Raw genomic sequence first — 14,653 nt, forward strand, 5'->3', positions numbered from 1 at the left:
CTACTGAAAATACAAAAATTAACTGGGCATGGTGGTGCATGCCTGTAATCCCAGCTACTTGGGAGGTTGAGGCAAGAGAATCAATTGAACCTAGGAGATGGAGGTTGCAGTGAACCAAGATCACGCCACTGCACTTCAGCCTGGACAACAAAGTGAGACTCAATCTCAAAAAAAAGTAAAAACAAACAAGCAACAATAACAAAAAAAATGGTATCCATATACTTGTCATATAGATTTTTTTTTAATCTTCACTTCCAAAAATGCAGAGATAAAAATTTTCAGTTTTTCATGAAAAGTATATAGCTTTTTTTTTTTTTTTTTAAGACAGAGGCTGGCTTTGTTATTCACACTGCAGTGCAGTGGTGCAATCTTGGCTCGTTGCAACCGCTGCCTCCTGGGTTCAAGGAATCCTCTGACGTCAGCCTCCTAATAGCTGGGACCACACGCCTGTGCTACCATGCTTGGCTAATTTATGTTTTGTTTTGTTTTTTTTAGAGATGAGGTCTTACCGTGTTGCCTAGGTCAGTCTCAAACTCCAGGGCTCATGTGATTTCCCCTGCCTCAGCCTCCCAAAATACTGGGATTATAAGCATGATCTACTGTGCCTGGCCTATGTAACCTTTTAAAACCATTTTAGGATGTTCCTTTGAGTTTTTAACGAGCTCCATACCTCCACTATTTTCATACTTCTCAAGCTGGGAGACAGTGATGGTGGACAGAAGGCAAAAGAAGACACAGACACAGGGTAATCACAAATCCCCATTTTCATGGGGGCTTGATTTTTTACAAGGAGATTTGGGTGATAATAGCGAAGAAAGATATCATTTATATTAATTCAATATCACTATAAACACAGCTAAATTGTGACATAAAAATCAAAATATATTTTAATTTCTAAGTATAAGGCATAAAATTTCAAAGAAATGTCTTGTTCATAGCAGACTTCTTCCGGCTGTATCCCTGAGCCCCAACAGTCAGGGCACTCCATTAGGCAATCTGGGTACTTTTAGAGGAAAAGTTTGAGCAATTTAGTCCTAGACAATAGCCATCTTTTTTTTAATATATATTACTAAATTTAAACTGTTGCAAAATTATGCATTTACAGCAAGGACACTCAGGATTGACAGTGGCAAAATAAAAAAAATATGCAACTAATTTTTGCTGTTTTCAGACCCTTTATCTAGTTTGTTTTAAACTCTGGCATCATATTTATTCAAACAGAAACATATTTGAAACATAGACACTGAGGCTGGGTGCAGTGGCTCACGCCTGTAATCCCAGCACTTTGGGAGGCCGAGGCGGGTGGATCACGAGGTCAGGAGATCGAGACCATTCTGGCTAACACAGTGAAACCCTGTGTCTACTAAAAATGCAAAAAATTAGCCAGGCATGCTGGCGGGCACCTGTAGTCCCAACTACTCGGGAGGCTGAGGCAGGAGAATGGCGTGAACTCAGGAAGCAGAGCTTGCAGTGAGCCGAGATCATGCCACTGCACTCCAGCCTGGGTGACAGAGTGAAACTCCGTCTCAAAAAAAAAAAAAAAAAAAAAAGGAAAGAGAAGAAAAGAAACATAGACACTGAAAATGGGTCTACAAGTTCCATAGTTCCATGTGAGGGAAACGTTGAGACTCCAGCCAAGGAAATCATCCCCGTTTCACAACACTGCTTTAGGAACTAAGCTAAATCCCTAGTGTGCATTGTTTCCTTGATATGAGTTTTGACATTCACTTTAGGCTAATATTCAACAACCTACTCTGGAGAGAGGAATACAGGGCTCAGAAAATGGTAGCCCAGAGTATGGTGCTTTGGCATACTGAGTGCTTTGAACTAAGAACATTGAAAGGCCTCAGAAGCAACCTCAGAACCAGTATCTCTCTGATCTTCTCTTTCCCTCCTGTCACTGGCCCCTTATTCTCCTCCAAAGTAAGTCATAGATACCAGAATTCCTCTTCACCAAATCGGATCATAGTAAGTAGAACTTCTTTTCCCCAAAACAAGTCAAAAAAATTAAAAATTTTACTCTAACCTTCCCGTACCTTTTCATCTAGAAGCCAGCCACAAAGAAATTCTCTAACCCACCCTTGTCTTTTGTGGTAGAGGTTAGAAATGTTGGCCATGACCCTTATGATGGGGAGGAAGTTGTCACAATTTTCCACCCCTTGCAGGACTCATGCAAACCAGTAAAGAAGAAGAACTACAGGTTCATCTTAGCAGATATGGGCAATGGCATTGTAGGTGTATAAAGTTCTAAGGCTGGAAAACGTAATTCATGGAAACTGGTTTATAATTCCCATCAGCCCATGATTTCCAGACCTCATACTATAAAGTTAATGGCTAGGAGATTCTCCAACTTTCTCTAACAATTTATTTCAGCTTCTAAAATCTGTATACTGTAACTACCTCTCTGATATATAATTCAGACTTAAGCTTCAACTCTGTGATTCACACCTATGAATTAAAAGTGAAAATTTGTAAACAGTTTGTTCTAAGCCCGTTTATAAGCCATTTGTATTGAAAAGAAAGGAACACAATAAAATCAGAATGAGGAGGCAAAGTTCCTGTCTGGGGCCAGTAAATGAGCCATTCTTCCATTGGGAAGACCTCTTTTAGAAGAAGAGAAGATGACATTTATAATGGCCTTCCATATTGCAGTCGCCTTCCGTGGCCTATATGCCTGTGCTGTCTTGTTCATTTAAGGTATTCAGTATGCTTTTATTGAGCACCTGCTGAATGCCAGATGCTGTGCTAGGTGCCAGTGATATACAGACAAATAAGTCATTGCCCAGGAACTGTTCGGAGACAAAATATGAAGACCAGCCATGAAAAATATAATTGCAGTACTATGGAATAGCTGCAGGGTGGTCAATATCTGTAGAGCTTATGGGCTCACTACAGAGAGTACCTAGCCCATCCTAGATTGTTTTGTCTCATTTTCCATTTTAACAAGACATAATTACAAACCTGAATAGTCTAAAGAAGAGTGATCCCTGGATGTATGAGATACATCTAAGATAGCAGCAAGCAAAGAGAATTGATGTGGAATTCAGAAAGAATTCCAGCTTGCTCACCACTTGTGTGAGCTTGGGAAACTTACTTAGCCTCCTTGAGCTTAAGTTTTCTAATCAGTAAAGTGGAGATAATGGCTTTACCTCCCAGAGTTATTGTGAGGATTAAGAAAGATAATAATGGCTACCATTTCTTAAGTGGCTTTTATCTGTGTGGCCCAGTGATAAGTGTTTTATATCCTTTTTTAAATCTTCAAAATTACCCTGCAAGGTAAGTCTGATTACTGAAACTGGGACTAAAAGGAGATTAGATTTTACACTTCAGACCACATAACTTAAAAGTGATACAACTGAGATCTAAATATGCATTTCTCTAGATCCAACTTGGAGAAATATGCTATCAGACTCGATATATTCCAAGTATTTAAATGGTCTAGGAGAGTTCTTGGGATATAGCAGGTACTCCAGACATACAGGTGGCTTTCCATCCTCATTTTTCTCAAATATCTGAAATACGATGAATGTGCTTTATTTTATAGCATCACTTTTTCTCTAATATCAGCAATTGAAGGACTGCAAAGACTAATTCTCTTGCATTTAAAATGTATAAAAGGAAAGGGGTCTTTTGAAATAAGCTATTCAGGAGAGCATAATTTTTGTGCAGTTAGATTGGTGGTCCTCTCAGGATAGGGATTCATATGCAGCTTCCAGAAATGTTGCATGATGTCAATATGAATGCAAGGAAACATTATCATGCTCTTATCTTTATTGCAAAAGATGCATACAATATTTGACAGCCACCTGAATTCTATAGATATGTAGATATTGTCAATCAGAATATATCTTTATTTAAATAGAAAATCCACAGGTTAGAATTTTCTCATTATTACACCTTTTGAAAACTCAGTTATAAGTTCAGTTTTTGACAGAAGTCGATGTCTTTAAAAAACAGGGATCTTAAATTAGAAAAGAAAGAAAAAGGCAATCAGATAAACCCTAATGTCACTAAACATAAAAAAATAGCCAAATGAAATAGACCAATAGATTTATAAGCATGAAAACTTCTAAGCAAGTGGCAACTCATTAGAGGCATCAGTGCTACAAATAAATACTCCTACAAGTAAATAAATAAGAAGAAACCTTTAGTACATGTGAAAACTAAAGCCACACCTAAGTTGTTGCCCCAGAATATTGTTGGGTTATAAACTCTCCAATGTTCACTGTGAAGCTGGCATTCTTATCAGTGGAATCTTCTTTATTTTAAAGGCTGGGTGATCTACTTGAGTCTATGAACAAGAAGAAATCATGCATGGACAATCAAACTGAGTTCATGTCAGAGACATGAGTTGTCAGTGAGACAGTGAGAGCTATAATGTGATACTTCTGCCAGAAATCCAGGCCATCATTGCTATGGTTATTTCTGGCAGTGTCAAGGTGGCAGTTTCAAATTAGAATGAATATTTGGCATGAGGATGTATTTGCCATTAATGTTTCTAGGTAGCAAGGGCCCCATATTTCAGCATACACATTTTTCATTTGCTTCCATATTCATTTCAGTGTCCTTGAGCTTTATTAATCAGAATAGCTTTAATAAACCCATGTAGAAAATATCAAAATGGTTTCCGGTTATACAATATTGGTGACCAGCATACCTTTATATTTTTCTTGTATACTTTTTAGACTTTCGCAGCAATCCAATTATTTGAAATATGATCCACCCAGTTCTGAATTAGGTACTACCCTTTCAATCAGAATATAATTATAAAACCTCCAATCAGCTAGTATATCTTCTTTTCCATGGAATGTATTTGATGCTTGGTTTGCTTCTTAAAAATGCTTTATCTGGTGTATTTGGCAGCAACAAACATTAGGTGACTTTGACTAATGAAGTAACTGTTCGAAGGGGACGGAATAATTCACCTCTTGGCCAGAGAATAGTAGGAATGTCAACGGACATTTCCAGCAACATGGGAAGGTATAGTTCCCCAAAGCAAGGTCAGAATCCTCACAAGATGAAGATTGGAGACTTCACAAACAAAAATCATCAGATGCTCATCTCAAAATAAGGGTGCTATGCCTTTGGCATCAACTGTCTTAGAAGAGAATGAGTTTCTTGTACTTGAAAAAGAAAGATCCCATTGAAAGAGGGGATTCCAGCATAGACTTAAAAATTAAGCTAGAAATTTTCTGAATCCTAGAAAATGGAAAAGAGAAGATAGACAAATAAGACCATGGGAATAACTAATTCGAGGAATTTCAAATTAAAAATGGATATATTAAAATGAGGGAATTGCCTCACTTGGATTTATCTTAGCAAATTATCCTATCACTTTCATAGCAGCACCATATGTTTTTTTTATCACACTTACAGTTTTACATTTATTTGAATTATTATGCCTGTGTCCTCCATTAGACTTCAAACTACAAGAGATCAGGAACTCAATCAGATTTTGTGCAACATCATTACCTGAGCATCTAGCACAATATGTGATGCTCGTAAGTATGTATTAAATGATGGAATAAAATATCTCTAGGAAAATGTCAGTACATCACCCCTACTGTACCATAGAAGAAAATAACTCTGTAGAAAAAGATTCACTACTATGAAAAATGAAATTTGTAAGTTAGAAGCAGATCCAGTTTTCTAACTATAATAGTTTTTTTTTTTAAGTGCTCCTTATACACAAATCCATATTTTAATCAGTGTCTTAGAACCTGGTACTGCATGAAAGTGTTTGTCTCCCGAAGGAAAGAATGTGCTACTTTATGTCTGCGACTGACAGGGTCCTCAAAATCTCCCCATTGAGCTGCTTATGCAAATCCTCTCTCTCCTAAATCCCCACAAGCCATCACTAGTCAAATTATGTTTGCCTGGTGTTTCTCTATTAATCCTGCAAATCTGTTTTGTATATTCTCCCCCAAACTGATGGGAAGTTAATCACTCTAAAATTGTTTGCTATGTTTCATGTCCCTATCATGAGTAACGTTGCCATGTTCTTGTCCTCAAACACCTGATTCTCACACAGCCAACTCCTAGAGCCAAAAGGAGCAAAGACAGAAACTGATTGTTGCAAGACATAAAATGACAGAAATCTCTCACATAAAAGTAGGCTAGTGAAAGGAAAGAAATGAGCTAAACAATGTATTGCCTAGATACATATTTATTAAATATAGGAAATTAAACTTGCGTAGGAGAGAACAGGCTTTTTTAATGTGTTAAAGATTCCATTGTTTTTGTCTTTTGCCCTTTTCCTTTTCCTCAAGGAGGTAAAGTGTTTCTCTGCAGTGTCTTAGAAGGAAATTAGGCATTACAGCTCTCCCAAATATATATTTCTTTTTCAAAACAAATCCTTATTTTTGAAAATATTTGCTAATTAAAACAATGGACCAAATATTCAAATTCTAGCTTAAACATAGATATAATATACCTATGCAAACCACATGCACAAACGGTAAGTTATGAGGCATATGCTTAAAATACAGTAAAATCTTACAAAATATGAAGGCATTGTCTTGGAGAATCACCAAAATATTGATTTTTAACTTTAAAAAATCAAAACGGGCCGGGCGCGGTGGCTCAAGGCCTGTAATCCCAGCACTTTGGGAGGCCGAGACGGGTGGATCACGAGGTCAGGAGATCGAGACCATCCTGGCTAACACGGTGAAACCCCGTCTCTATAAAAATACAAAAACTAGCCGGGCGAGGTGGCGGGCGCCTGTAGTCCCAGCTACTCAGGAGGCTGAGGCAGGAGAATGGCGTAAACCCGGGAGGCGGAGCTTGCAGTGAGCTGAGATCCGGCCACTGCACTCCAGTCCGGGCGACAGAGCGAGACTCCGTCTCAAAAAAAAAAAAAAAAAAAAAAAAAAAAAATAACAATTACAAATACAGGGTACTTATTATCTAACTCTTCTTCTTTGGGGTTCTTAAATGATCTGTAATTGAACAAGATTCAGCCCATGATACTTACCCCAAGGTCATTTTTATTTGACTCCATTTGTTGAGTTATGGTGAAGTTGGGAGAAAAGGGTGTAACCAGGGACGAGAAGTATGAATATATTTGTATCTGTGATTTTAGAAGCATATCAGCCACACAATTTATGCTATGAACCCTAATTGTTAAGAATCTGTACCATCTCTTAAACAAATTGATGAAATCTATGGGTCAGATCTGCCTCCTATGAAGCTTAATCATTATGCACATGGAAAATGCAAGGTTTTACATCCCACATATATTTCAGACACTTTAGTGCTTTGATTCAGCCTTAATGGCAGGGTTTGGGATTTTGCTCCCACTTTAGTACAGCCAACTAGGATTTTAGTGTTTACAGAAATAAGACATAAAAAAGTAATATTTCCCATGATAAACATCAGGGACTGGGTGCTTTACCAGTTCGAGTTTTTAAACATTTTAAAAATATTATAACTGTTTTTGTAAAACAGCTTTAACTTTTGAATAATGAAAATCTTACTCAGAAATGACTGGTACATTTTTAATGTACCCACAAGAAAACCCCCCCTTTTTTTTTTTTTTTTTTTGTAGTCTTGTAAGTGAAAGAAAAAGCCAATTCTTAATGTGTAAGAAGTGCTGAATATGAGGCAATGATTTGGTGCAATTTATTTGCATTTGTGCATCTTCTAGGACCTCCTGGTTCCTGCCAAACTTGATTATCCTTATTATTAAAGCAAAAATATTGAATCTCTTGTTTGAAAAACATACATCAAGTTGGGGATGAGAGCTATCTTGTTCTCTTTTGCAGAAGGTCATGCATACAAGGAAGAGGCATATGGAACTATTTCAAGAGCTAAATCAGAAATTTCAAACTTTGGACAGATTTCGGGATATACCAAATACGAGCAGTATGGTAAGTATGCTTTGCTTCAATGCCTGAGTAGAAGATGCATGATGCCAGATATTATTCCTGCCTTCTAGGACCTCCTTATCATGGGAACATAAAACGAGCCTACATAGAAAAATAAGTATAAGCCTCGAAAACGTACTTTGGAAAGTCTACCAAGACAAATTAGGAATGGCAGAATCTTTAGGCATTTTATTGATATTTCACATCCTCATTTATAAGCTTTAATTAGAATTGGTTACATATCAAAACTATGTTGGCTTCATCTGATCATTTTACTATCAGAGTTAAGATTAATTTTCTTTTTGAATATCCCTTTGGGTTAATATTTCCATTTTCATTCGAATGTCTGACATAAATGTAATTGTTGTGTATATGAAGTTGTTACCTGAAACCAGAGTGATAGATTTTTGTCTCCAGGAGATTTGCTTATTATTTGGTAGGAATTTTCATACACACATCAACACTGGGGACTCTGGTTATTAATCGTGACCATTCTCTTCTCATTCATTCACACTATTACAATCTTAGTACAGGACTTCGTCAAATAAAATAACTTTGTACAGTTACTATGTTTATGGCATACTCATAGCTTCACAGAAGTTTACATAATTATAAGAGCGCTGTAGGACTCTAGAAATCAACATACTAGTTGAAAGCTCAATCGAGAACTATCTGATCTTAAGCAAGTCACCCAACTCAGGTTTCTAAACTTCAATTTCACCCTCCTAAATGGAGCATAGAAAACAGTAATTAATATATATCTTCAGTCATTACAACACTTTCAAAAGCAAGTAGGTTAGGAAGCACCTTATAGGTTAGGAAGCTGAGGCTCAACTATAAGACAGAGCTGAGACTGCCATCTGACACCAGCTCTTCTCCTTCACCCAAATGTGGGGCTCTTTCTTTGCCTCATACTCTTTGCAGTCCTTGGGTGGTCCGTCTTCTTTTCCAGACACCAATATTTATATTTTTCTAAAGTAGATGATGTTTGGTCACCTTCTTAATCTAGTGATTCTTGCATGTGTATTTTATGAGACTTAGCCCTAGCTTCCTGATTAGTAATGTTAGCTTCTGAAGAGCTAAAGAGTAAACATTTATGTATCTTTATGTTTTTCTTTTATTCCTCTCAGTACTGGTACAATGCCGGTTGTGGTAAGCTATCATGGCTGCTATTGATTTATAGTATAGCTGTGATCGTTCAATCTGTGTTAAAGGAAGGCTATAAGAAATATATGCTTTAACTCTTAATTGGTCTCTTAATAGTTTCTTGTTCATCAATTTTTCTCCTTAAAGTAGGAATCATGTATTATTTGTTATCAGCAATCAAATGCTAGGCAAATAGAAAACACTTCATTCATAAAGAATGGATCTTCCTCTTCTACTCCTCCTCATAGAAAGCTATCAATTTTTAGCTAGCATGCAAATGAGAATTACACCGTTGAGATTAGACCTAAACACATTAGCTACACATTTTGAAATAGTAAAATCTAACATTGAAATAATTGAAGAAACTTCATTACTTAGAAAAGGAGAGGGTTGTATTTACAAATCTAAAAGTATTATGCAATAGATACAGCTGGCTAACTGCTATAATATGATTGTAATTTCCCCTTGTTGTATGGTCTGGGTATTAAATCATTAATGGCACAACTATCTGTATCTCAGTTTCTTGACAACAAAAAATAGTGTACTAATTACACCACATCTCTGCAGCAGCATGCCTCTTCTAGAGGAGATTTATAAATATTTACCATTTGGAAGGTTAGGGGTGGGGAGGATAGAGTTGTCATTGCTGCTTGACTGTCATCCTAAATATCTGAGAAGAGAGAGAGAAAAAATGCAACTTCCTTATTCAGTTTTGATTAATAATGAGCATGAGTGAGTTCATTATCCTTAATTTAGTCACATAATTTGTAGTGGCACATTATTAATGAAAAATTGCATAATTGGGTGGAGAAAGACTTTTTTAAAATCTCAAATAAAGGGATTTTTCTTTTTTTTCTTTTTTTTTTTTTTTTCTGGGCTGCTAACTCACAGCACCTGCCTGGCACTGCAAATGATGGTAATTACGTAGAATAATAGAATTTGGGGAATCAAAGAGAAACCAAAAAACCGTTTAGTCCATTTCCTTGCTTCCAGGCAGGAAAACATTTAAATCACACTAAAAAAGAGAAGACACTTATATCCAGGGAAGAAACTAGTTTACTTTGTGTGTGTCTCACAAGCCATTCAGTCAAGATCTCTTTCCCCCAAGTAGCTTTTGCAAATTCTTACTTTTTAAAAATAAGCACACTCCTTTTTGCTTCATACCCAAATGTTGGTAGGTTGGAAGAAGGAGGGATGAAAGAAGAGAGAGAGGAATGAGAGAAGAGAGAGAGGAAGGAAGAAAAAAAGGAAAGGACAAAAGAGGAAAGGGTAGATGGATGGAGGGAGGGAGGGACCTATCCACAAGTGGACAGCCAGTGTGCTCTGGATCCATGAACTATGGAAAATGCTCAGGCAGCCCTGCCATGTTTTTGGGTGGCTCTGAACTCTGTTTATCTAACATCCTATTTCTACTGATGCAGCTTAAGACCAAATTAGCATTTTGGGAAGCTTCGTGCACATTGGCTTATATGGAATTTGTAATTTTTGAGCCTTTAACAAATATGCATCTGTTTAACTACAGCTCCTTATTCTGTACTCAAGTGCAAAACATACATAAACAAAAAACAGCTGCATAAATTCGGAGACTTACACTAACTTTGAAGTTTTTATCATAAGATTCATACCTCCATTGAAACCTTTCCTGGCACCTACAGCTCTCACCACCAAATTCAATGATCCCTTTGGACTGCTCCACAGTTCATCATTTACTTGGACCATTGACGATATTACACTTTTCAGTATGAGAATCTGTAGACTCCTCTCTTATCACACCCAACACACAGGAGGATGAGTCACTCCTGGGTACCATACACTGACAACGAGGTCCCTCCCTACTCCCTGCAGATCTTGTTCCCACTCTGACTTCTGGGTGCAGTTCTTTTACCACTAAAGAAGGCTCTAACCTAAAGGGCATCCACACATTTGTGAACAATAATGAGAACCCCAGTGGAGCTGGGAGTGACTTGGGAAGATTAGCCGAAAGCCAGAAGTTATGAATTATGAATTAATGTATTACCCACTAATAGAACCTCTCAGGAATTCAATAGGTCATGTAGTGACAACAATACCATTTGAAATTAGAATGTAGATTTTCTGACAAAGTTTAAAATTGGCCATTTTAGTTCACATATCCATAATGGTTGATCTTTGAAATCATATCTGTTCCACACATAATGGAGCCCCTATATATTCCAAGCAAATGAGCTAACACTTTACACAGTGTGAGTTCTTTCAGGATTGAGCTAATTGGACCTTCTGTCAAACTAAGGATCCCCAGAAATCTCCTATAGACACAACCCTCGTCTATGATAAATGAGTCCACTATGGATCTGATTCAGCAGAATTTGAAACAGTGAGCCTTTCAGTTGATGTTTGATGATTCAGGTCTCACCAGAGTGCCCCTAAACATTCAACATCTCCCTATTGCCTACAAAATAAATTCCAAATTTAGTAGCCAGGCATTCAGAGTCCCTTATGATCTGGCTTCCACTTCACCTTCTGCCTACTTTTCTGCTATTCTTTTTTATGCCAACTAAAATAGATAGGTCACCGTTCTCATGGTTTTCCCGTCTCCATGCTCTCTGGATTTTTACTTCCCAGTGTGCCATTCAGCCACCAGACCTCCAACCACACATATGTGTTCACGGCCAAGCCCATCCCTCTATTCTGGCCCTAATGTCACTTTTCTCAGAAAGTTTTATGTATTTCCCGTATAAAGAAGCCATCTCTCTACCCTTCTCTGAATTCCCATAGCACTATTCCTAGATGATAGATATAAATATTAACATGTTTTAACCTCCATTTAACTATAAACCCTTCTGTAATAACTATGGCTACTATATATTGAGTGTTTATTAAATTCTCCAGGCATTATTCTAGGTTACCCCATTTTTTGTATTTTTGCAACCCCACAAAGTAGGCATTAATCCACATGTTCTGCCACCTCCTTGGCCCACAATATAAAGCATATCTCTGTTTTGCAGATATTCAGGCTGAGGTTCAGAAAACTGAAATCACTTGTTTAAAATCGCATTCATCTGAAGTGGAGGAACTGGAATTTGGACCTGCATGTATCAGGCTTTAAATCTTGAGCTTCCTAGTGGACCATGCTGATTATGACTTCATCCTCCCTGGTAGCTAATATGGTATCTGGCACAGAGCAGCTGATAAATAAATATTGATTGAAGGGAAGCAGAGAGGGGGAGAGGAAAGAAAGAAAGGATAAGGTAGAGGGAGAGCTACAAGACTATAATTCATGGGACTCTAGAACATTTGACTAAAGCAGAATTAACTAATTCCCTCCACATATCCTACAAATTAACCTTTCATTAAATGTTCACTATTAACCTTTCTTCCCCACATATTCTCAGGAGTAAGTTTAATCAGTGCTGAAAACATCTAATGCATTAAACATTTTATTAATTTAATTTCCAGTTGTGACAAGTGTTTTTGTTGTTGTTTTGGTTTTTGGTTTTGGGTTTTTTATGTTGCCCAGACTGGTCTCACACTCCTGGACTTAAGCAATCCTCCTACCTCAGCCTCCCACGTAGCTAGAATTACAGGCACACATCACTGCACCTGACTTAGGTATGGTAAGTATTTCTACAGATTGTCTTTCTTAGCCATAGTTTAAGATGATGTTTAATATATTGAGTGGAATTTGGATAGTAATTCAAGTACCTATTTTATGTTCACTTGATAATTGGTTATAATCAGTTAAAGGCCAGATTTGGGGAGCAGGGAAGGCTTACATTCAACAACTATAATATTCTCACTAAACATGACATTCTATAATGAAAAATAAAAAGGAAATTGGAATATTAAGCTTCTAAGATCATTTTAATAATTCTGAAAAATATAAATAAAGAGCTAGTAGAAATTAAAAGGCAGTGATTTTCAAAAGGGAAACATCTTTCAAACCTGATAGAATTCATTGGTATACAATTAAAAGTTTAAAACAATATTTAGATAAACAGTTAAATTTTATCTCTTCAATAATTATTAGTTTTAGTGAATCTCTGTATTCTACAACAAAAAGACCCACAAAACAAGAAAATATAGCAGCATTTAAATATTCTGAAATGTTAATTTCTTGAGAAAAACTAGGCATAGTGTTTTAAATTATTTAATGAAATATTGTTACCTTGAGTGACTTTTTATTGTTAAATAATATGCCCCACAAGACCTCAGATCTGCTAATCTCACCAAATTTCTGTCACAATACTTACATTTTCTACATTTAATCTTAGTGGTGACTTAACTCTCCTTCCTACTTCAACATATGGCCATACTGACAATTCACAACATGCCCCAAACAAAACATCGCCTACTTTGCCTTCTATACTAGTGTTCACTTCCTTTGATTCCTAGAAAATTGTTGGGTAACTTAGAGAAGGTATTCATCAGTTTGTTCAATGAAATAAAACTAAAATCAAAACTATTTCCCGCAGTTGGCCATTGTTCAAGTCATCTCTGCATCATAGAAATTGGATTAAGATTACAAACACGCTCTCTTCCTGGAAACTTCAACTAGCGGTGATCCTAGTCCTCATATAAATGACTCTCTTTCCCTCTCTTCTCAACAGGAAAACCCAGCACCAAACAAGAATCCATGGGACACTTTCAAAAACCCCAGTGAATACCCGCATTACACCACAATCAATGTCTTAGACACAGAGGCAAAGGATGCTTTGGAACTGAGGCCGGCAGAGTGGGAGAAGTGTCTGAATTTGCCTCTGGATGTGCAAGAGGGTGATTTTCAAACAGAAGTTTAACAAAATCAAAATGGACTGAGGTAGAGACAAAACAATTTATTGCACTGACACTTAAGACTTGGGAAGCCTGACATTTCTATCTGGACAGTGTGACTATCTTATGTCAGGACCTTCATGTGCCAAATGTCAGTGGTGTTTTCATATGGTAACTTCTCACTAGTCAGGCTAGTGGAGAGATGACCAGGTGTACAGTTCTGACCATCCTGTGTTGTAAGTACCCGTGGAATGGATTTGTAAGGTAATCTTTATAGATAAACCTCAAGCAACGATTCATGTTGTAACCGCTTCATATGGTTTAGTTTTCAAAAAACTTCACCATGAAGCACAATGTATATATTTATGCAGTTTTTAAAGTTTATAACAGTCTGTTTGGCCATTACTACACTTTTTACTTTATAATATAAAAGCAAAGTTTTTGTCATTAAATGAATGTTTGTTGAGCTACATTCTTCATTGCTTTAAATGCAATAAAGTAATAATCTCACTTTTATATGAATAATATATTTCACATCTTTATTATTGCAGTTTTCTCTAGAAAGCTCTGAGAAGCTTTCTGTGCTGCAGCTGTGTATAAAATATTTAAAATGTTGTATGGTGTAAATAAACTTTTGTCTACATATCAGTTTTTTAGTGCATTTTATTTTGGATTTGTTGAACAGAAATTTACATATTTATAAAGTTTTTTTTTCAATACAGATACTAAAAATGTATTCACGGTTTTAATAGCATACCGTTATTACTCCTTTGAGGCTAATGATTTCTCAAATGTAATAATAGGTTTGTATAGTGCTTCTGTATTTTCTACTCAAACATTCTTTGGAACAATGTACCATGTAAATGGGGCTTGTCAGAAATCTGCTGCCATCA

The 14,653-nt window shown here is 36.7% G+C and overlaps 1 protein-coding gene across 2 annotated transcripts in view; it reads left to right on the forward strand.

Moving 5' to 3' along the window:
• Positions 1-14,404, forward strand: part of ADGRB3 (adhesion G protein-coupled receptor B3) — a 783,011-nt gene extending 768,607 nt beyond the window's left edge. Inside the window, exons 31-32 of one of the 2 annotated variants that reach the window (XM_010371613.2) lie at positions 7,764-7,868; positions 13,598-14,404. In XM_010371613.2, the coding sequence (XP_010369915.1) occupies positions 7,764-7,868; positions 13,598-13,786 (294 nt within the window). In that variant the 3' untranslated portion in view covers positions 13,787-14,404. The remainder of the gene's footprint in view (positions 1-7,763; positions 7,869-13,597) is intronic. The other variant, XM_010371622.2, reaches the window with a different exon arrangement.
• The last annotated feature ends 249 nt before the right edge of the window (positions 14,405-14,653 follow it).

This window comes from Rhinopithecus roxellana, chromosome 4 (assembly GCF_007565055.1).
Source record: "Rhinopithecus roxellana isolate Shanxi Qingling chromosome 4, ASM756505v1, whole genome shotgun sequence".
NCBI lineage: Eukaryota > Metazoa > Chordata > Mammalia > Primates > Cercopithecidae > Rhinopithecus > Rhinopithecus roxellana.